Below are 21,332 nucleotides of genomic sequence, written 5' to 3'. Positions count from 1 at the left end.
TTCACACCTCCAGGAGCACGACGAGTCCTCGGCGGAGCATCTCATACCATCCAGTCACCAAATGATTCAGTCCAGTTTGTGTTAAGAGGTGATTGTTGTAAGGGCCAGTCTGTTGTATGGTTGTAATAACACACTTAAAGAAAACCAGCTTTTTAGTTAAATGAAATAGGTTCTTGTCATTTTGACGACCCCTACTGGTCACCATTTGGCATTACATCATTAAGAGTCAGTACTGAATAAACTACACCAAATTCCAGTTCCAAATAATCTTTATTAAACTGTTAGTTTTTCCATAGAGCGGAAAAATAACATCCTTTTTGCTGCAAGAAACACAAAATATAACAAAGCACCAAAGAAAGCGCACAGATTACATTAAAGTTATGTCAATTATTACTCTTGACTCGATCAAACATATTTGAAACCCATATTAAAGCAGCATATGAGCAGCTGTTAGGCTTTTCAAAGTGCCTCTCAATCATTTTATTCATGGCCGCCGTGCTTTTGCAATGCGAGCAGAGCCTGGCGTGATTCCTGGAATGATCACAGCAAAAGCTAAATGCGCTCTACAAAACGTTTCCTCATCCTTAAATTTCAGGTAACTCTTTCCGGTTAAAGCAAAGTGTATTCTAATAAATAACGTAGACATAACGCGGATAATTCCTGGATGGAAGGCCTCTGAATGGAGGTGGCAACAAGGCAAATGCAGCGGTGCCTTTAGAGTATGAGACACATGCACACAGGGCAAAAATAAAACGATTACTTCAGGGGCAAATATCCAAACGCTGTCCCGTCACAGCCGCCTATCCATGAAGGTAATTACTGACAATCAGAACGGGGAGCGAGTCGCTGCGGATAAAAACAGGCCTACGACAACTACCATCGATCATTCAAAAGCTCCATCGATATCATTGTAAATGTTACAGATTGCAAAATACCATTGTGTCACTTATGAGATCGCTATGTCCCACCACCGCCGTAACGTGCGTCTCCAGACGCTGCCGTTTCCCCGGGTATAAATAAAGCTTTGAGTATGGGGCGTTTCAAAATGCCCTTTCCGCAGGGACATGGCTGCAGCTGTAAATATGGCTTCTGTGCGTTCTGATAACTGAAGACTTTCTGCCTTGACATTTTCCTCGGATGCAAACTGACTGGCGTATGACTATGGGTTAGATTAGAAGGAACCCGGTCTGTGAGGGAGTGACAGCTAGCTTCCCACCAAACCGAGACAGCCAGTCCGACTTGTTTTACTTGTATGAGACAAATCACAGCAGACAAAGTTCGTACAAAGTACTGTAAATAAGTACATGACCCAAAAACGCTGTGAAATGCAACAATTAAAGGTTTGATTATCACACAGACTGCTGGGAGAAGGTAAGCTTCAATTAAACGGCCGGCTACACCTGCAGGATTGTTCTTTAGTAGAAATATATAAGATGTGCTGAGGAGAAAGACATATAAACATGGGGGGGGGGACTGTAAATCACTCTGCAACGTTCATAGAAACAAGGCAAGAATATATGTCGATTTTATATATTTCAGATTACTTCAAAAAGGGAGGCGACCAAACTGAATTGGACGGGGAGCCGAGAACAGCGTTGAGCCGTCTGGGTGACGGCACACACCTTTGGCGTGTCTGAATAAAGCCTTTCAGTACTTCTTCTTCAGCTCCTCGAACCGCCGCGTCAAATCATCGAAGTCGATGCCGTCTCTGTTGTCGTCGCTGCTGGGGACCGTGTTGGGAGCGGAGGGAAGTTCCGGGAGAGTGTCGCTGTCAAACAATCTAGATGAAGGGTAAGGACCTGGGGGGGGGGTAGACGGATATTTGTGTTTGAATCCTTCCGGGTGGCTCTGATGAGTTACGTCATGCCGACATTTATTAATAATTGTACAAGTGGTACTTGATTTAAGATGCGGGTTCAGAGGAAATGCCTCGTTGGTTGCAATTAAAAAGCAACGACATCTGCTCAGAACTCACCTACAGCCTGAGAAGGAAAAGACGGTTTGTCAGCTAGGTCATCGATCTGAAACGCAAAGAAAGCGTCATAATGAAACGCAGCGTTCAACAGTTTGAATTAGTAATAAGGAAAAGTGAAATGGGAAACTATTAAAAGAAACCATCACCTGGGCTGTGTTGCATGAAAACAGAACCTGGCTTGTCCTCAGAGGTTGAACCAGAAGCAAGTGGATTTTTCTCTATATGTTTATATATGAAGATGTTCTACATCTTATAAAAGACACTTTCAATTCAACCTTTAAAGGACGACGACGAATGAGAATCCTCACTAGCAAATGACCCGTGACTGAGTGAGCGGTGTAAGCTCTCCTGCAAAGTAGTAGTAAGCACACCCCGCTCCCCGTAATCCATGTGAACGAAGCAGAATCTGTCCCTTCGCTGAGAAATAGGCCCAAAAAGTAGAGGAGAAGCAAATCTGGAAGCAAGCTGAATGAAATGCTCTTCCCTGAGTGGTGCCCTGCCCTGTCCTCGTGTCCATCTGAGCGCGCGGGGAATGGGCATGGAAGAAGTGCAGTCACTTACGGACTCGTATGTGGGGGGAGAAGTGGGCAGCTGAGGGGGCTGCCCTCCTCCCATGGGTTGCTGGAAGTTGTTGTAGGTTCCAATATTAAATTGGTCCTGGAGGAGACAAAACAGTCACGTACAAATCTGAAGAAACTACGGAAAGCAAAGCATGAAATCGCCTCCGGCCTCCGGCTGGACACGGACTCAGACCGGCCTCAGTAATGTCGCCGGATCCTTCCTGGACGTAGCTTACGAAACACGCATGTTGCTGTTGAGCGTTTCAAAGTTAGTGTTCAGATGCTCTGCGTATCAAAAACACGATTCCACCCAACTCCGTTGTGGTGTGTCGGTAGCGTGGGCGTCGATAGCTACGCCGTGTGCCGACAGCACGACGAGAGAAACCAGTGACCAATGAGCTCCTTCGATTCGATCGGTATCTACTAACCTGGCCGAATAGAAAAAAACCTGCTGATTCCCAAATACTTTATAAATCGCGGTGTATTTAATAATTCTAACTGAAGATCCTACATAATAACTTAATAATAAAAAGAATGGGGAGTCTCTTACAGCTCCTTTGGGGGTTGGATAGTTGAAAGCCGGCGCCATTGGCATGGGCATGGGCATAGGCATAGGCATAACAGGAGCAGTGAAACCTCCTCCTCCTCCCCCACCACCACCACCAGCTCCTCCTCCTCCTCCTCGTTTCCTGTCAAGGTCCACATCGATCAGGTCTGCCTCCTCTCCGAGATTCACTTCAGCCTGTGTAAAGGTTGGATGAGAGCTGAATGAACAATGCAGCGACCTTCATCTCTCATTTGCAGTGACTCGTCCCTCGATGCTCACCCGGACCATCGCGTCGGGTTCATACGGCACGTTATAATTCTTGGCGATCTCTATCAGGTAGCGCTCCACCAAGATCTTCGGAGGGGCCTCGACACTCAGTTTGTGCATCAGCTGGAAACACGTCGGATAAGTTTAGATAAAAAAAAGCTGCACCCCCGCAGAGCCGTGCGCCGTTGAACATTCTTGAGAGCAGACAGTGGAAATAATTGAAATAATTACCTACCCTATCATTGACTGTGCCAATCTGGTTTGTCCTGCAGAGCTTGCCGTACTCCTTGCTATATTTTGCACACAGCTGATCGGACACCTAAAAGAAGCAATTAGTGATTAGGCTGTAAAGTCGAGTTGAGCGCACACGCACACGCACACGCACACGCACACGCGCACACACACACACACAGCAGAAGAAAACGGCAGAGAGAGGTGAGACCAGCCTCCCCAAAAAGAGGGTCAGATCTGTGACTTGAGACTTACTTTAGGTTTGCAAATACACAAATGAGGATTAGCCCTCGAGGACGGATACCAGGTACTAAGAAATGTGGACACAATGTGTTGCTAAACAAAGAAATGCATCCAAAACGTTCAGCCGTCGTCACAAAAACCAACAATGATGCAGCTCAAGAGACAAAAACCAACTAATATTAGTGAAATACCGTTTTGTCTCTGAAGCCAAGGGAAGCCAGGCCGCATCTATTCCTATTTTTTCAAGCATAGTCTTCACTTTCATAGAAACAGTTTAACAGTTTTATTACTTTGTCTGTCATGTCACAACACTGCCCCTTCATCCGTCACAATTTTTTTGGTTTACGGAGTCACATCTCATCAAAATGTTTTTGGGAGACTGCGAGTGTGAGCACTTACGATTTTTAGTTCATTCACTTCCGACTGAAGACGAGGGGCTGCCCAGATCAGGGTGGAAACTGCCTCCTGTAAGCCCGGTTCTAGGTCCCTGATTGGAGGAACAGAGGATGGATTAAAAAGGAAGCCCACAACAAAAACGTCCCTCCTCATTCCACGTGGCGGATCATAACCGTTGATCAGTGTGTCCGGGAAAAGGCGGCATTCGTGAATGTTGTCGGCTGCGCTGCTTACTTGATTGTCTGAATGAGGCCGAAGCGAGTCAGCAGCAGGTCGCAGTAAAGCTCCAGGATCTCCATGGCTTCCACCAGATAGTCTTCTCTGATGATGTGTTCCACACGGATCCGTGCCCGCTCATCCTTATTCATCAGCAGGTAATCAGCGATCTCTTTGCGAGCCTTTTGAGCAAGCTCGGCTGAGCGGAAAGAGATAGAAAACACACGACATTAGCATCGCCGCTCAGAAAGTAGTTTTACGCCTCATCAAGGACTCACTTTTCTTCTTTTCGAGGAGTTTGAGTCGGTTGATGACGAGCCGGAGGTTGACTCTCAGTCTTTCGGACTTGAAATGTGATCCCAACATGTTGCTGGGAGTGTCTGTGAACAGCAGAGCGTGAGAGTAACAAAAGGAAGCACAGCAAAGGACCGAAACCAGCCGATACAGTCACCCCCGAACTCGTCCCCACCTCGGACCCAATGAGTCACCTGATCACGTGACAAAGCCAAGGCGAGGGAATGACTCCGCGGATTCAAAACAAACACAACACGAGTAAAATCATTAAGTCAGGTTGATGAGCACGACGTAGCAGAGGTTAAAAGGTTAGCTTTAGCGTGATGCTGAGCCAGCTAGCGTCGCGACTTAAGCTAGGTTACTGAGAACGTGACGATGTTATCCGTTTTATTTTTCTCGATTATTTCATTAATTACACCATTACAGACTACAAAATACGACTCTGCTACTGCGTTTATTAACTAGCAACTTGCCTTCCGTCGGTCAGCCGTCCATTTTGTCGTCGTTTGCGCAAGCTAACTCACCTTAGCTTGTCACCCAACGTTATCAAAAAAGAAAAAAAACTGTTCAAACTCACTCCAATAATCAATAAATACATTTCGATAATAAAGTTAAAGGCGAAGCATCGGTAAAACAACTCTAACTTACCTCTTAGTGGAAATTAGACGTACACAATGTCGTCTGGTTTCTGTCTGGGTTTCGCTGCCCAGTTCACTTCCGTGATAATGTTTCGTGACGTCATTGGTTGGTTTTTTTTTGTCTGGGGCGGGATCTTCCCGTGACGTCAGGCACAATGACACAAATAGGAATGACCGACCCGGTTAAATATGCAACTATATTACTTTCTTTATTTAAAGGCTTCAGGGCAAAAACCGTATTCTATGTATTTGAAACGAATATTGGAAAAAGTTGTTTTTCAAAACAAAGTACGAATATTATTAACACGATATCACTACAACATCATCAGTCACTACCACTACTACTACCACATAAGTTTGTTTTTAACTAACAGAGTTAAAGAGATTTTATTGAAGATGCTTCTCAGGTTTTACCCAATTATTGGTAATCACTATTTTAAAAAGCATAAAAATAGATATTGATGTAAACTGTACCTTTTGTGAAGATCAGACAGAAACATTTGTAAACTTGTTCTGGTTGTGTCCTCACACAAAGTTACTTCGGAGTAAAGTGTCCAGATATAATCTGTTTTTTTGGTTTTGTTAACCATGATACAACTCTGAGTTGTATTTTATATATTTACTATTTTAAACAAATTTTACATTCACAAATCAAAATTCCAAAATAAAAAAACATGTTTTTTTCTATCTACAGTATATACACAAAACTGTCTTTGTTGTATACCCTTCACTTTCACGTTCAATAGAATAAAAACAAACCCTGTACTATTCAAATTGTAGAAATGCTGGTTAAACATGTGCTTTTCACAATTGTTGTGAGATGTGTCTGCGTGTGGATAAGGGTGTGCAGTACCTGAAACTGACTTCTTTTTAAGTACATACATTTCACCTGCTTGAGATTAAGATTACTTTAACTAAAAATCCCTTAATTTTCCACGCGAGTTTGGTATTTTATTTTTTACATTTCTAACTAGGAAACAAATTATGGAAACTCTTTAGCATCTTGACACACTGGCTTACCTTGACTTTGTTATTATCAAATTACAAAGAAGGCACTATAACATTCATGTGAATGTAATGTGAAATTTTATTTCAGTAGAAAATCCTCTGGACATTTGATCAGTTCGAAAGAAATTACAAATATCTAACAAGGGTTTATGGCTTTTAATACGTTGCAGCTTCAGACCTGTACAATAAAAACAACAAACCATTACAGTTTTCTTTATAACTTGAGCTTGCTGACAGAGATGACTTTTTGCTTCTTTTTCTTTGAAGCCTGATCCTTTGCACTTTTGATCTGACTTTTGACCTGGTCCTGCAGCTGAGAGAAGAAGGCCTGCGATGATCGCAGCGCTTTGTCTTTTCCCTCATCCTGAAAAAGAGGAATGCACATTTGTAGTTGCACGCACCCTCGGAAACACACACGCTGCATTTGTTGATCATGGCTGAATTACGTTCGGAATAATCCGAGATCGACGATGGTATGATAGAAAATCAGCATGCGGAAAATGTTTCGCTTGTGAGAAAAACGTGATTTTTAAATGATTGGCTATGGAGCAAGATGGCTACCGTCAGTGTTATATTACTGCATGCAGTACGTGAATGTTTGGATCCCAATTAATGGCGCCATCACAAATATGTGTCAGCAGGGTGATAGAAAGATCATTGTCATTTTAGGGAGCTGTATCAGAATGTATCACAAAGTATTGTCTCACTGATCACTGGTGAAAGCGTGTATGGATAGGCCAAACCCACATTAAGTACAGTTATAGAGACAATAGTATCCATAAAAGCCCTCCTTGGATGCACGCTGACCCATGGAAGAAATTTCTCACCTTCAGTATTGTGGTTTTGCCTCCTTTAGCGAGTTTCTTGAGGTTCTGGGCGACTTCGGTCTTTGAAGGCTTGTGGTTCTGCCCAGTTGTTTGGGCCTCTTTAAGTTTCTGTCTCTTTTCCTTCTCCTGGATCTTGAGGCGCTTCACCTTCTTCTTGTGACGCCTCTCGCGCTTCTTGTCTGTCGCTGTTTTCTCGGTATCACCCAGAATATCTCCAGCTTTGTTCTTGTCCTTTAGTGAGAGGCGAGTATTATGAGACATGCTGCTGCAGTAAATATACAGAGAGCAATAAAAATGTTTGAATATCGACAGCAAACCTTGATTTCTTCTGGTGCGAGTAGCGTAGCATCGCTAGCGCTGACTGGAGCCACCTCCTCCATCGTAATGGACGGCAGGTTAGACACCACTTTGACCTCTGGAACTTGCTGTGGACCCAAAGAAAACCTGAATAAACCCTTAAAAATGAATGTTTTCATCTCATTCTGTGCAATTGCTCTTTTTTATATCCGGGGATGGCAGTGAATTTGTGAAGTCAAATGCTGCGAGCATTCTTATTGGTCGAAATGGTTTCGTATTCATCCAATCAACTATCTGTTAGCAGACAAGCTAAAGTTATTCCAGTTTCATGTTCGAGGTAAATACGTTGCAAAATTGAGTTGACAAGATAATTTTCGATGGCAACAAAAAACACTAAAAAAAATCTCTATGGATTTAGACGATTTGCAGAATTGATCATTGTGAATTCATATAGGTGCAGTGGGTAGTGCTGTTGCCTCACAGCAAGAAGGTTCTGGGTTCAAATCCTATCTGAGAGGAGTTTGTATGTTCTCCCCGTGTCTGCATGGGTTTCTCGGGCTGATTTTTTAAAATCATTTGTTCTTCATCAGTCATTAATTCAGCCCTACATACACACATAATAGATAGCGTGTGTGTGTGTGCGTGTGTGTGTGTGTGTGTGTGTGTGTAGGACTTTAAGTGAATTAACTAACCAAACTATCAGGCTAGTTGATTTACAACATCCTGTCTTTGTGGGTCAGATGAAAAATTCAACCCATAAAACCTGGAGGTTATTTTCTGGCGAGTCGATGCTCTGCTAAAAAAAAAAGAGCCAAAAACATACTGGTTTGGGTGTGAAGTGGAAGTTGGAGAGAGCGTCCAACTTGAGGAAGAGTGTGTCCATAAGGTTTTGAATTTCCACGTGGGCCGGATTCTCTTCCTCTGTCTTTCGCTGAAATTAGAAATCAAAATGTCATCATGAACGCGGCACGATCGTACATGAGTCAGAGCGGCAGAGAACCAAATCAAAGTGGAACCTGATTCTGCTTGAGGTATTCTTGCTCATAGATTTCTGCTAGACTCTGCTTGCTCTTCTCGTGGTGCAGCGTTAGCCTCTTCTTGTACTCAAACACCTCCTCTTTAGGTTTCTCCTTCCGGACAACATCGTCAAAGGCCTTGCAGAAAGACAGACGAGTCATTGGCACTCGCTATAAAGCGGGCAACGAAAAAAAGGCAACGTCAAAGGCGAATCAGTGCGACTGACCTGGTCTTTAAGTCTCTGTTTGATGATGTCTTCAAGCTGCAGTGTGGTTTCTTCTGTGGTAGCAGGCGCTAACAGACCACGGAAAGAAATCGTGTGATTTGCAGTTGATCACAGAAGGAAATTCTCCGTTCTGACAAAGTGATCGCTGGAGTCACTCACCCATCCTAGACGTCTGGTCAAATTCCAAATGCTCCTCCAGCATGCTGTTCTCTGGACGAGCCCGTGCCGTCACCTCTCCGGACAACTGCCAGGACTTCCCGCCCAACGCTGCTTTCTCCAGCTCCTCAATATTCTTTGACATCTGCAGACAGTTTTCAAACCTCAAGCAGAGTTGGAGGGCGCCTCGCAAACCACAAACCTGTCAGCGGTCGTCTTTCTCACGGCTACTGTGTTACGCACCCCCACAGGAACGGGTATTACGTCACTTCCTGTGTCCACGTTTCATGACGGTTTTAGCTCATTCGTGTTGTTTACCTCGTGATAATAACGTTCCTTCATTTGTTAATAGTGGCAGCAACGCCTGCAGGCGCCTTACCACCACCCTCTGGTGGTAGAACTGCATCACTACAAGTCAATAATAATAATAATAAATAAATGGGTGGATATTCAATAAAGAGTTTCACAGTAAAATAAATAAATAATAGAGTTGTTTATTACAGGGAATCAAGTTATAGGATTTATACAAAAACAGGTCAGGGAGATCAGCGCTGAGGTTCTTCTACCATCTCTGTCAGGTCCGGAAAGAGAACCAAGAACATTCCAGAGATTTTAAGAACTTCGCTGCACCCCTCCTTATGGGAGGGCCTGACTGTAATCCTATACTTTCACGACCATGCATCAGATATCATGTGACTATTATGCAATCAGGTGTGTCCTTGTGATTCAGCGTGAAATTGCAGTGCCTTTGTTACGTAAGCATGACTCAGCATCTGCAAATCTCCATCCATTATGGAAATACCCTTTAATGGCAAAAACCTCCTGTTGGATTTTGGATGAGGGATAAAAACCTTTGTAGCCAATCTCTGTACGATGAAGGTATATTGATACGAGGCTAAACATGAGCTGAGATCTCATTTTCCTGATCGGTGCTGTTGAGCCATTTTGCTCCGACCAATCTTAAAAACCTAATTTCATCGCAGTGCCTGCCTCTTCTGAAGAGTTTGTGTTTGTTTAGAGTATAAAGAGGCTTATAGATAATGATTAATCTGATGAGAAATGTAAAATGTCAGGATACGATCCACAAATGTCGAATTTATTAAGTAGCTTATTTTGACAAAACCTTTCTCGGATTCTCCAATGTGATTCAGTAATTCAAGAATTATGACGACTCACCTTTAAGCCACATTGACAAATCAAATGAGCTCAACCGGGATTGCGCTTACCTTCTCCTGTCGTTTCTCGAAGGATGATTTTGGTTCAGATTTTGTTGCGTCTAGACTCTTTCCTCCAAAAATGTCGTCCACGTCCTCTCCCTCGCTCCCCTCATCACCGGAGAGGTTAAAAGTCACTTTCCTGCCAGATGCTTTGGACCGACTTCTCTCTCCATCCCTGGAAAAGGTTTCAAACAACGATGGAACCGAACTTTCATCAGCCAAATGTCCTTCTCCCACACGAATCGCATGCATTACATAATTCAAATCACACTTACTCATCGTCGCCCTCTTGTTCACCAACATAATCATCTTCAGCCGTGTCTTGTGCACCTTCTTCCTGGCTTTCATCCGTCCCGTCATCCTCACCAAGGGACCGGCCATCTGCTTCGATTCTGCTTCGTTCACTCTCCAAAGCATCAAAGAAGTCCTTGTATTTGAGATTCCTGGAGCTCTTTCCCTGAAATATACAAGACACCATATGCTCACTGTTCAGCGCCATGAAGACACAATAAATGAAGTTAAGCGGAACAACACATACAGTGCTTTTGTTGCGCTTTTTGGCAGCAAGTATCTGATCGACGCTGAGATCATCATCCCCATCAGACGGCAGGTCCTGGAAATAGTTTACGTCATCTTCATTCGCATCCTCCGTTCCCTCGCGTTTGTCCATATCATCCAGAAACGACTCCATCTCTGACAGCTTGAAGAATCGATCATCAACCTCAGAGGGAATTGCTTTTGCTTTGGTGCTTTTCTTTCCCAGGTCTGTCTTCTGTTTCTCTCGCTTCTCTAAAGCATCTACGTCGAAATCTAGATCCGAGTCCTCATCTGTGTAATCCTCTGCTCTATCCTCAGCCATTTTCTGAAATTTTATTGGTGGCTTCTCTCTATCTTCACCATCAGCCTCTAATTCCTCCTCCTCCTCTTCCTCTTCCTCCTCCTCCTCATTCTCTTCCTCTGCTAACAACGTTAATGTCTCGTCAGAAAAAGCTTCTTTAGTGGCCTTTTCGAAATGTTTCAGTACAGCACTGTTCTGGAGCTCCAGCTCCTGCCAGATCTGCTCTTCATCAAAGTTTTCCACCACCAGCTGAGCCAGAGGGCTGCCTTTAGTATCGGGGGGCTCTTGGGCCTTGCGGAGGTCGTACAGGCTCTTAGCGATGGAGGTAAATACTGCTGCCACTCCATCCTGAACACTGAAAAGATGGAAAGACACAATCAGCATGGACTGGAGTATTGTTTAAAGCACAAGTATTTTTTGTTTGTTTGATGGTTTGTTGTCCACATTGTTTGGGATGGGTCTGCAATTTACAATCTTCAGTCCTATGGTTATGAAAAATCAGCAAAAGTAGAATTCACACTCTGACCTGCAGTACATTTATAAACGTTTCATGTTATTTTTAAACTTATCCTAATAACATAATTGCTTCCTCGACTGCGTTTTTATTGCGTACTACTTAATACTAAAAGAACTATGCTAATGTAGCGCAGAAGATAAATATACAGCCCAATTTATTTGAGTATTTATGAGCCTGTTGTGTTTATTAACAGAGAAAACAGGTTCTTCCTTTATATATATATATAAAACATACCGTTATTACCACAACAACTCAGTAAATAACAAATATCTCCCTATATCCTACTAAATAATCCAGATGTGCTGTTTGTGGCTGCTTTCTAGCCTCATCTAACGTTAAAGGTTTGCTTAATTAGCCTAAGCTAGCGGTTAGCTAGCTGAACCCCTTTTTCCCTTTTCAAACTTCGACACAGACAATAATAAGAATAATATAAATAATAATAAACAACTGTCTCTACAGCGCAAACGTTACGTCAGCAAACACTTGCCTCAGAAACCTTTCTGGTTCGGCTGTGCTGGAATTGAGTTTCTTTAGACACTCATCCAACACGTTCCACGCAGCTCCGCCAGCCATCGTTTCCCCTCTCACGCGTGAGCTCGTCGGTGTCGCAGGTAAACAGGCTCGACCCGAAACTCTTCCGACGCTGCTTTGGTTCCGGCATGTAAACATGGCGTCCGGCATGCTGAAGGTTGCAGGTTGGTTATTGCTTTTTTTTATTAACTACCCAACTTTTGTCTTTCTGTAATGTGAATTCCAATAGGAAAATACAAGAGAAAGCTAAACTTAATATAAGGTGACGTCACATTTTGACTACGTGTTACTTTTCGCGGCGACTGAGTGCCTTATCAGAAAACATGCAAAGATAACGACTAAAAGCGGTTCTACAACATGATTCTGTCTCGGCTTCACTGCCTTATAAAAACATTTGCCTTCGTAGTATTTTTTTATTAGTCTTTAAATTATCTTTCTGTGTATCGATCAATAAACTTAAAAGTGCAGCTAAATGGTCAAACCTTTAAAATTAGAGTTTGAACTAGCAGGTCGAGCTCATGATGCGGAGATTTTGGTTAAAGTTAGGCTTGTTTTACCTATTTATCCTAATTCGTGTACTATTGTATTTACTGTATCTAAACAACAAGCTGTTGCAGAACAATGCACCAGAATGATGATATTCTAATATTCGCCATCGCACGGCAAGAACTTATTTTTTTTAGTTTTTTATGTTATTTCAAATAATATCTAATAATGAATTTAGGACATTGTTTTTATATTTAATTTTTTTTTATTGCCCATATAAGTACAACCGTTACAAAAAAACACACACAAACCGTAATCTATGCACTTTTGCATGAAGACAACTCCAAATACTGGATTTTCATGTCAGTTTTTATGAGGGTTCGGGTTGTTTTATTTTTTTCATTTTGTCTTTGTCATCTGTTCTCTCTAGCACAACATTAATTTAAAAAAATATAGCATTTTCATTACACTTAATAAAAAAAAAATCACACTGGACAACATTATAGTGTTCAAAACGCCGGCAAAACAGTGTCTGAAATCGATTGGACCTCCTGATAGCAGTTGAGCAATGCATTCTGGGAAGCAACACCAGATGGATAAACCCCACATGGTATATGTGATGATGGAATACGTTTGTTTTCTAGTTTCTAAGCTACCCGAGGGGACATTCTATTGAATAAGTCACGGCTTTTCCTTTGTTTATCCAGTGGCAGGTCTTTCCAGATGTTCTCGCCTCACACTCGTGAGGTCGCATTCGACGACAGCTCACCTCCACCAGGGCGTTCCCGGGTCGCTCTGGAAGCTGGGGAGGCTGAACCACGTTGCCATAGCTGTCCCTGACATGGAGAAAGCCACGGCTCTGTATCGGGATGTCCTGGGGGCCACAGTGAGCGACAAGGTGCCTCTGCCCGAACACGGAGTCTACACGGTGTTTGTGGAGCTTGGCAACACCAAGCTGGAGCTGCTTCATCCTCTCGGGGATAAGAGCCCCATCGCTGGCTTCTTACAGAAGAACAAGTCTGGGGGGATGCACCACGTTTGTATTGAGGTGAGACGGCTGAGTATTATCAGCTGATTACGTTCTTTAGTCAGTGTTATACAGGATTCACTTTATCCCTCAGAACAATATTGTGCATTTTATTTCCACACGTCTGCAGAACAGAGCAGTTTCAGAGAACGTCCTAAAGCAGACAGATCTAAAGTTTAGAGCATCAAAAGCTTTCCTCTAAATCACAGGTGGACGACATCAACGCCGCAATAGCGGACCTGAAGAACAACATCCGGACGTTGTCGGCAGAGCCTCGGATCGGCGCTCACGGCAAACCAGTGATGTTTCTCCACCCTAAAGACTGTGATGGCGTGCTGGTGGAGCTCGAGGAAGCGTGACCACTATAATAAAATAAAAACAAAGCATGTTGAATTTTTTTAAATCAACAGTCACTAAAGATTTATTCAGATTTTTGTATGGGGTCCAAAAACATACTTTTAGAACTATTTATTGAAGTCCGTGAAACTACCCAGTGACACATGACAGCAATTACAAACTGCTTATTCTGTGTTTTTTTGGGGGCGTCTTTCTAAAACCGAATGGCCAACAATCATAAATCATTGTCGTTCTGGTAATGACCAGTCTGGTGCCTCCTGCTGCGGGAAGCCTGCCCATTAGTTTTTGTAAGCAGTCCAGGAACGTCTGTGAACCCAAGTTAATTTGTGCTTCTTATTGACCGCAACCTGTTTAAAGGAGACATCAGAATCACCCGATTCAGAGGAAAGATGCGTGACCTGTGTGCTGCTATGAAACCGGTGTGGAATGTAATTCTTTGCAGTGGTTTTTGAAATGCTTTATAGCATGTCTTAACCCTAAACACCCCCACTCTGAAGGGGCACAACAATAGACCATACAAGCCCCAATAGAACCTGGGTGTAAATACACTGCACATCCGTCACCTCGACACCTACCGGTACTTCTGTTTTCTCTGGAAACAGAAGCGAAAGAAGCTTCGGGTGAACTGCTCTAAATCTAAACCGCTCAAATCTTAGATTAAAATTAAACAACTTGACACCAGTCAGAATCCAGAGGGTTCATTTTATTTGCTGGGTGAGCAGATGCAAAACAACGATGGAAGCATCAACAACAGAAAGAGAAAAAATATGAAGGTCAGTTTCAAACGTAGCTCACAGCTTTAAAGCAGGAGTATAGACACCACTATTCCGGTCAAAACTGCAATAGTATTATGCCAAAGATAAGCGTTTAACAGACGAGCCAATAGCATGCAGATGGCTTCATATTTGGAAGGAAAGCAGAACCCAAATATACATATGAAGGAAGATTGAGAATGTTTAGCTGCTTTCTTTGCCCAGGGTGTGCTTGTCAAACAGGTACTCCGCCATGCCGGCCTGAGGCGCGCCCATGCGGCGCAGGTTTGTCACCCAGTCTGCCAGCTCCTTAATGGATTTCACCTGCTCGTCCAGGAAGTGCGTCTCGATGAAATCATTCAGCTGACAGAGAGAGAGAGAGAGACTCAAATTAGAGCTGGACACGAGCAGCCCATTGGATCCGAAGGCGTCTCGCTGCAACGCAACACTCACATGCGGGTCATTGTGATCGGAGGAGAGCTTGTGCAAGTTCAGCAGGGACTCGTTCACGTTCTTCTCGAGGACCAGGGCGCATTCCAGCGCCTCCACGCCGCTGCCCCACTCGTCCTTCTCAGGCTTCTGCAACACGAAATTAAAGATAAGCGACGCGAGGGATACGGGAAAGTCTTCGTCGACGTTATTTGGTCGTTTGACTCCGATAAGTCGCCTCAGACGTTAAACGGGTTGTGCTTGTGTCAGTGAAAGATAAGCAGCACAGCTCACACCCTCATTATCTTGTCATCCCTTTGCCGTCCTGCTGACATGGCCTGCACGATAGCGACCAGCAAGCGCTTTCACACCCAACCCAATACACATACATGTTTTACGTCGAACGCGAGTTCATACCGCGATATCTTGCAGGAAGATCCTTCCCCCCCTCTGGTTCTGCATTTTCATTAGCTTCTCAGCATGCTCCCGCTCCTCGTGTGACTGATGACGGAAAAACTTGGCAAAGTTGGGCAACGCCTTGTCATCCCGGTCAAAGTAGTAGGACTGTAAAGGCGAAAGAAAGGAGCGAAGACATTACCCCGCAGTCGAGCCAGCACATCAAACACTAGTCACAAAATAATATTTTGCTACATGTAGTAAAGCTATATTAAAAACTTTTATTTGAAGCCCACAGGCTGCTGAATATTCAAATACATCTCAACTATACTAAACATTCACCTTTACTTTACATAAAACAGTAAATTCAGTCTGAAGAACAGAAGTTAAAAGGAATTCTTATAAGGAACACTGAACATAAAGCAGTGTGAGGTACTGAAATGGTTCATTTCTCATTTCTCAGTGCCTCCACCGCGCCGACAATCCCCTAAAGGGACTTTTGGTTTATGGACACCCATCAACACATTCACGTCTGCTGCGATCGGTTCATTCTTTATTGTCCCTTATCCTCCGCTGACTATTCGAGGTACCTACGTGAAGCCCTTTTGCCCTCTGGAGTCAGAGTGTCTCAACACACATTATATTAGCCCACTAAACACAGCAGCGACTCGACCACAGAGCAGACGGCTCACGGCGATAACAGCCATCACCGTTTCCACCCGTGTCATTATCATCCACCGTCGTGCTTTGCTTGGTTTTACACGGGCCGGACATTTCCCCGCCCAGCAGGCGGGCTCTCACCATGGACAGGTAGACGTAGGAGGCGTACAGCTCCAGGTTGATCTGCCTGTTGATCGCAGCCTCGCAGTCCTGATGGAAGTTCTGTCTCACCAGAGAACTCATTGTTCTGAAACGCAGGAAACGTAAAAGGACTCAAACACACTCTGCCGTGTGTGTGCGTGCGTGTGCGCGTGCGTGCGTGAGACAGACACTGTAGATCTATAATGTATAGAAGCTGACACGTGTTCCAATCATAAAGCAGAGCAAAGGTCTGAAGAATGACTTGAGCAGTGGGGGAAGCAATTAAATTAAAAAAAGGGAAAGAGACCAAACATGACTCCACCCCCCCCCCCCCTGCTGATAAGACCAACCGGAATTCATTATGACATAAGCACTTTTATAAATACCACAAAAAACAATAGCAAGCTTCAGCTAAATAGTCTCCGACTGAATGTCAAAGTCAGGTTCCGTTATTATTTTAGGAAGTTACGTTTTATTCACAACTCTACATTCAAATGAGATAAAAGACGTTTCCTGAAAATTAACCCGCACCTGGAGACGTGCTCGTACGCGAACAGAAGGGCCCCATCCCGGAAGCGAGGCGTTTACCAAAGCTAATAATTAACTCAATGTCTCCAACCCGGCTGGTTAATAACGTTACTAACGTGAGATGTGGGGTTAGCTTGTGTTACCCACGACATTAGCGCTAAAAGCTAAAGACAACAGCGCCGCCGCCATGTTGGCGGCGGCGTCGAGACGAGAAACCATCACCTTACGAAGGAAGGACGTTTCCCCGCCTCCATTTTTCTAACAACGTCGGTCAAATAAACACGAAAGAACAGTATAAAAAAATATATCTTACCCAAGTCCCGAAGGCGTTTGTTCCCGTGAGGAAGTCGGTTTTCTTGCGTTACAGGCGCTGGCGAGCTAAGGCGGTTAAAGCTAATTTGGCTAGCGGATGCTTTGAGCAGAATTATGTTCTTAATTTGATGTTATCTGTGATAGAGTGAGAGCAAGACGAGAAGAATTTAAAGACAGTAGAAAGGTTGCCGTTCAAGCACTGTTGAAGCAGGTAACCCTCACCGTCCGCGATTAACTAGCGACTGCAGCGTGAGCCACCGTTTAAATAGCAACAGTGACGTCACTAGCAGGAAGTGGGCGGGGCCTGGGTTGTTGTTTTTCTTCCACTCATCGGTGTTTACTTGTAGATTTCCACTTTACCCTTTGCTACAAGGTACCATTTAGTGTACTTGTACTTGCGTACTGTAGTATTTTTTGTGAACCACTTCAACCATAGCATATTTCTATTTCAATGTTCCATTCCTGAGCTCAAATATACAAATATATTTAATTTCCAGGTAATTATCGAGTGATATTTGGAAATGAACCATCAACCTTGATATGGACATATATAAATTACAACAGCATGACAAAAAAGTTACAATTACAGAAATGCGTGATGTCCGGTTCTTAATTTCATCTTCTTTTCAATGTACGATAAGTATCTGATTTTTTTTTATATTGATTTCACAACATTATGTGACCATGACTGTGCCAATGACCTCAGCTGGTAGGTTTTCCAGGGTATGAGGAAGGAACCAAGACCAAGTCAGTCATGAGAGCAGAACATCACTGGTATTACAAAACGATGGAGGATCAGGGATTGAGGAAGGAACAGGATTACGTCATATTCCAGGACATGACAAACCAGTTTATTGAGAAATGATGTGCTTTCTGTTCTTAGAAAAGTCCAACACTGCAGAAGTAAAATGTGATTTCAGTGATGATGGAGACAAGGTGCTGAACAAAGCCTTGGTTTTGATACCATTTTTCCATTTTAACAAAACCTCAATCTTACCTCTTGATTCAGTGTTGTGGATATAAAAAGCACAGAAAAGATCATATGCTTTTAGAAAATTCACGAGTCATGACATCATCTGGAATACCAAGCATAAGCAATTTCTCATCAGGATTAGGAGGTAATTAGAGGTGCAGATGTTGTAATCCTACCCCTGAACAATTTTAAATTATACGTAAGGAATATCTGCGATGAACTGTTGACTGTGGACCTTGCCCCGAACCCGACAGGGTTTATGGATAACGTTTCTGCTTCACTTAAGATATGTTGACACCTTATTTGCTTAAAACTGGTTATTTTTTGTCTTGAATTAAGCAAAAATTATTTATGCCCTTTATAGTTTTATATCGCAAAATTGGCAGCTGTGCCAAGGACACAGATGTCCCCAATTTCTACTGATGACCTCCCATAGCAACCACTCGATTCATACATTGTACAGCGACGCAGACATTTAAAAGACCCAGAACTTGTTTTAAACAAATTTTATTTGTCTTTTGAAAAAGTTTAATCAAAGAGTCCGAATCCCATGTCGTCATCAGACTCCTCTGATTCTTCCTTTTTCTCTTCTTTCTTCTCCTCAGCTGCAAAACAAGAATCGGTATCATTTCGGACTACAATCACAGATATTTAAAAGACACGTTCACCAGACGAGCTGTCATTCGTTTTGATTCATTCAAATCCAGGAAAACTAAGCGTCCTTAACGCTGATTAGCTTTAGCGCTCACCTGCAGCAGAAGTTGCAGCTCCTCCTGATCCAGCAGCCGCAGAGCTGGCAACGGCTACAGCGCCCCCTGCTGGCATACTGGCCAGTTTACTATAACCTGAGGGGACAAGAGTCGGCAGATATGAAGAATAAACACCGACAGACACAAATATATATTTGATAGATCAAAAAATCATATTTAGAACCGTTAAATATAATCAGTTAATTCCTTTTTACAGTAAGAATCCAACACACTTTATATATTGTATTTTGCCAAGTGAATTCAATGCCTAATGCCCTTCCTGAAACAGTTACTGTGGAGCCTTTTGTAGTGTTGTAGCATATATGATAGAATACCAATATTAATATTTAATATTTATGGCAGCCACAGCACCAGCAAACAGTAAAAAAAAAATAAGTCAGGAGTTGTGAGTTGTGTGCCAGGAGCAAACTATTAATCTGCCGTGAAAAAAAAGGGTATTGCGAACATGAATCATGTTTTGATGGCCCCAAGTCACAGAATTCTTTTTTTAAATTTTCAACTTTATGTAACAGCAGAATTTTCGCAGGACGTAAACTCAGTGGTCGTAGGTGCAGCTCTGAGAGCGAAGATGATAAATCATAGCATGCTTCGAAATGTAGCTCATTTACCAAATAGTAACTTAATCCCACATTTCTGATCAGCAGTATCAAGTACCTGAGGCGATGACTTCATCCACACTCTTTCCACTGAGTTCAGAGATGACCTGTCAAGATGAAAATTGTAAGAATCACAAAGGTGACGACTTGCTTCTGGTAGAATGACTGATGCAACAACCACCAAAAAGACAAATGAAAAAACGTTGAGAGGGATGCTTTGTACCTTTCCCAGACGTGTGTCATCGGCCTCAATGCCAACACTGTCCAGGATCTTCTTGATGTCCTTGGCTCCAGGCTTCTCATTGCCACCCAGGGCAGCCAACAGGTAAGCAGCAATGTAACGCATCCTGAAAAACAATAATGGATATCACTAACACAAAAATAAATAAAACACGCCAGTTTAATCACCTTTCAAAATATATCTTAATTTCTTATGTAAAAATAAGTGGAAAAAGACAATAAACTAGATCTTCGAATTCTGCATTTGATTTATGCTAGTCTGCTTTGATTCAGTCTTACTTTAAACCTGAGATTGGCCTTTCTCTATCAACGGGAATGCAAAAGCTTTGAAACATAAACACAACGAACTCAAGTCGGTAAAATACTGATGGGAGATCATGTGGATATGCTAGCTGGTGGATAGCATCAAATGAGAAGTTACCGTGCTTTTCCAATAAATGGCAATAACTGTATTACAATTCAAAACAGCTGAAACAACACATAGACAGTTCCACTAATCGCCTTAGTAACATTCTATTAAAATAATCCATCCATTTCCAGTTTTTACAACCATGTGGCGGCGCGATCTAGTGTTCCGCTAACATTAGCTAAAGGCTAACCACCGATTATGCGGCGTCGGAAAACACTAATAATGCTAAACCGCCTTTATTCGACGCTTGTTTACTCCGCGGGTTGGACGCTTGCTTATTCATTGATTATAACACGCCTGTTCCCTCTGTCTCTCACACATTTATTAGGGCGTTTAAAGAACACTCACTTGCTAGAAAGGCGAACGCGTGTTCACTTCGAGGCTAGCACAGACAGAAAGGAAGTGACGTCATCGGAGAAAGCCGGAAGAGGCCTCGGCTTCTTCTTCGTCTTCGTAAAAAGAGCGAAATGAAAAATATCGCCGCCTGGTGCGCAACAACAGTTTCAGTCTCTGGGCTTTTTGTGTGTCTTGTGTGTTTATAAATTATAAGAACATTATTGTACTGTATTGTATTGAACATAATTATAGAGGAAGTGTTTATTCACATGTGTGAATAAACACTTCCTCCAAAAATAAAAGGAACTGACATGCAAGAGATATTGAGGATGTGTTATTTTAAAATGTTCCATGACAGTCAGAAATATTTAAAGAATCTGCAGTTTATTAATTTTTTACATTTTGTCTATGTATTGTAAAAATGTATGTTTAAAATAATTTATGTAAAAAATTTTTTTTTAAATGTTTATTGTTCAGGGACCATACATCAGCATTACATCAATAGACATTACAACATGTGTAACGTTTATGAGGAGATGCTTACCATATAGGATTTATAGCCAGAGCTAATTTGCGATCCATGTCCGTTGATACGTTTTTAACTAGCGTGACGATTTTCTATTAGTTTCCTTTTTGTAGAAGAAGTAGAAGATTAAAGTATTTCAAAATAAACCCCAATTGCTTTCAAATAAACCAATTATCAAGAACAAAAATAATTTTAGTCAGAAATTAATTTATTTGCCATGCTTTATCTTTAATCTCGGAGCGCCGGTTTGGCTCCCGGTCCACTTTGGCCTCCTGCTCCGTCCTCAGACCCTGCTGCTGCTGTTGGACCCGGTCCCGGGCGTGTTTGATTAAGGTTGGCAGGAAAGATGAGGTGGCACAACAGTCTTTAATGGATTTGATCCAAACTATGTGA

The 21,332-nt window shown here is 42.7% G+C and overlaps 5 protein-coding genes across 5 annotated transcripts; 1 reads left to right on the top strand and 4 right to left on the bottom strand.

The window, feature by feature from the left end:
- Window positions 1–257: 257 nt before the first annotated feature.
- On the bottom strand, window positions 258–5,454 carry ist1 (IST1 factor associated with ESCRT-III). The gene is made up of 10 exons (XM_068753629.1): window positions 5,378–5,454; window positions 4,714–4,815; window positions 4,454–4,634; window positions 4,223–4,310; window positions 3,585–3,668; window positions 3,362–3,472; window positions 3,086–3,277; window positions 2,537–2,632; window positions 1,976–2,021; window positions 258–1,799 (listed from the first exon to the last, which is right to left on the bottom strand). The coding sequence occupies exons 2-10, from the start codon at window positions 4,799–4,801 to the stop codon at window positions 1,648–1,650; spliced, it is 1,038 nt and encodes a 345-aa protein (XP_068609730.1). The 5' UTR covers window positions 4,802–4,815; window positions 5,378–5,454; the 3' UTR covers window positions 258–1,647.
- A 980-nt stretch (window positions 5,455–6,434) lies between these two features.
- On the bottom strand, window positions 6,435–12,043 carry mphosph10 (M-phase phosphoprotein 10 (U3 small nucleolar ribonucleoprotein)). Its single transcript, XM_068738928.1, has 11 exons — window positions 11,958–12,043; window positions 10,654–11,308; window positions 10,391–10,566; window positions 10,125–10,275; window positions 8,902–9,043; window positions 8,743–8,810; window positions 8,516–8,653; window positions 8,323–8,430; window positions 7,520–7,627; window positions 7,203–7,433; window positions 6,435–6,739 (listed from the first exon to the last, which is right to left on the bottom strand). Exons 1-11 carry the CDS (start codon window positions 12,041–12,043, stop codon window positions 6,590–6,592), a joined length of 2,013 nt encoding a protein of 670 aa, XP_068595029.1. The 3' UTR covers window positions 6,435–6,589.
- An 83-nt stretch (window positions 12,044–12,126) lies between these two features.
- mcee (methylmalonyl CoA epimerase) lies at window positions 12,127–14,415 on the top strand. Its single transcript, XM_068741848.1, has 3 exons — window positions 12,127–12,165; window positions 13,195–13,535; window positions 13,724–14,415. Exons 1-3 carry the CDS (start codon window positions 12,138–12,140, stop codon window positions 13,871–13,873), a joined length of 519 nt encoding a protein of 172 aa, XP_068597949.1. The 5' UTR covers window positions 12,127–12,137; the 3' UTR covers window positions 13,874–14,415.
- A 138-nt stretch (window positions 14,416–14,553) lies between these two features.
- Window positions 14,554–17,339, bottom strand: LOC137912829 (ferritin, heavy subunit). The gene is made up of 5 exons (XM_068757164.1): window positions 17,091–17,339; window positions 16,250–16,355; window positions 15,470–15,616; window positions 15,077–15,202; window positions 14,554–14,986 (listed from the first exon to the last, which is right to left on the bottom strand). The coding sequence occupies exons 2-5, from the start codon at window positions 16,349–16,351 to the stop codon at window positions 14,828–14,830; spliced, it is 534 nt and encodes a 177-aa protein (XP_068613265.1). The 5' UTR covers window positions 16,352–16,355; window positions 17,091–17,339; the 3' UTR covers window positions 14,554–14,827.
- Window positions 17,340–18,553: 1,214 nt separating this feature from the next.
- rplp2l (ribosomal protein, large P2, like) lies at window positions 18,554–20,498 on the bottom strand. Its single transcript, XM_068742276.1, has 5 exons — window positions 20,426–20,498; window positions 19,652–19,775; window positions 19,487–19,535; window positions 18,812–18,907; window positions 18,554–18,667 (listed from the first exon to the last, which is right to left on the bottom strand). Exons 2-5 carry the CDS (start codon window positions 19,772–19,774, stop codon window positions 18,591–18,593), a joined length of 345 nt encoding a protein of 114 aa, XP_068598377.1. The 5' UTR covers window position 19,775; window positions 20,426–20,498; the 3' UTR covers window positions 18,554–18,590.
- Window positions 20,499–21,332: the final 834 nt, after the last annotated feature.

This window comes from Brachionichthys hirsutus, chromosome 1 (genome assembly GCF_040956055.1).
Source record: "Brachionichthys hirsutus isolate HB-005 chromosome 1, CSIRO-AGI_Bhir_v1, whole genome shotgun sequence".
NCBI lineage: Eukaryota > Metazoa > Chordata > Actinopteri > Lophiiformes > Brachionichthyidae > Brachionichthys > Brachionichthys hirsutus.
This window is presented reverse-complemented; position numbering and strand designations above follow the sequence as displayed.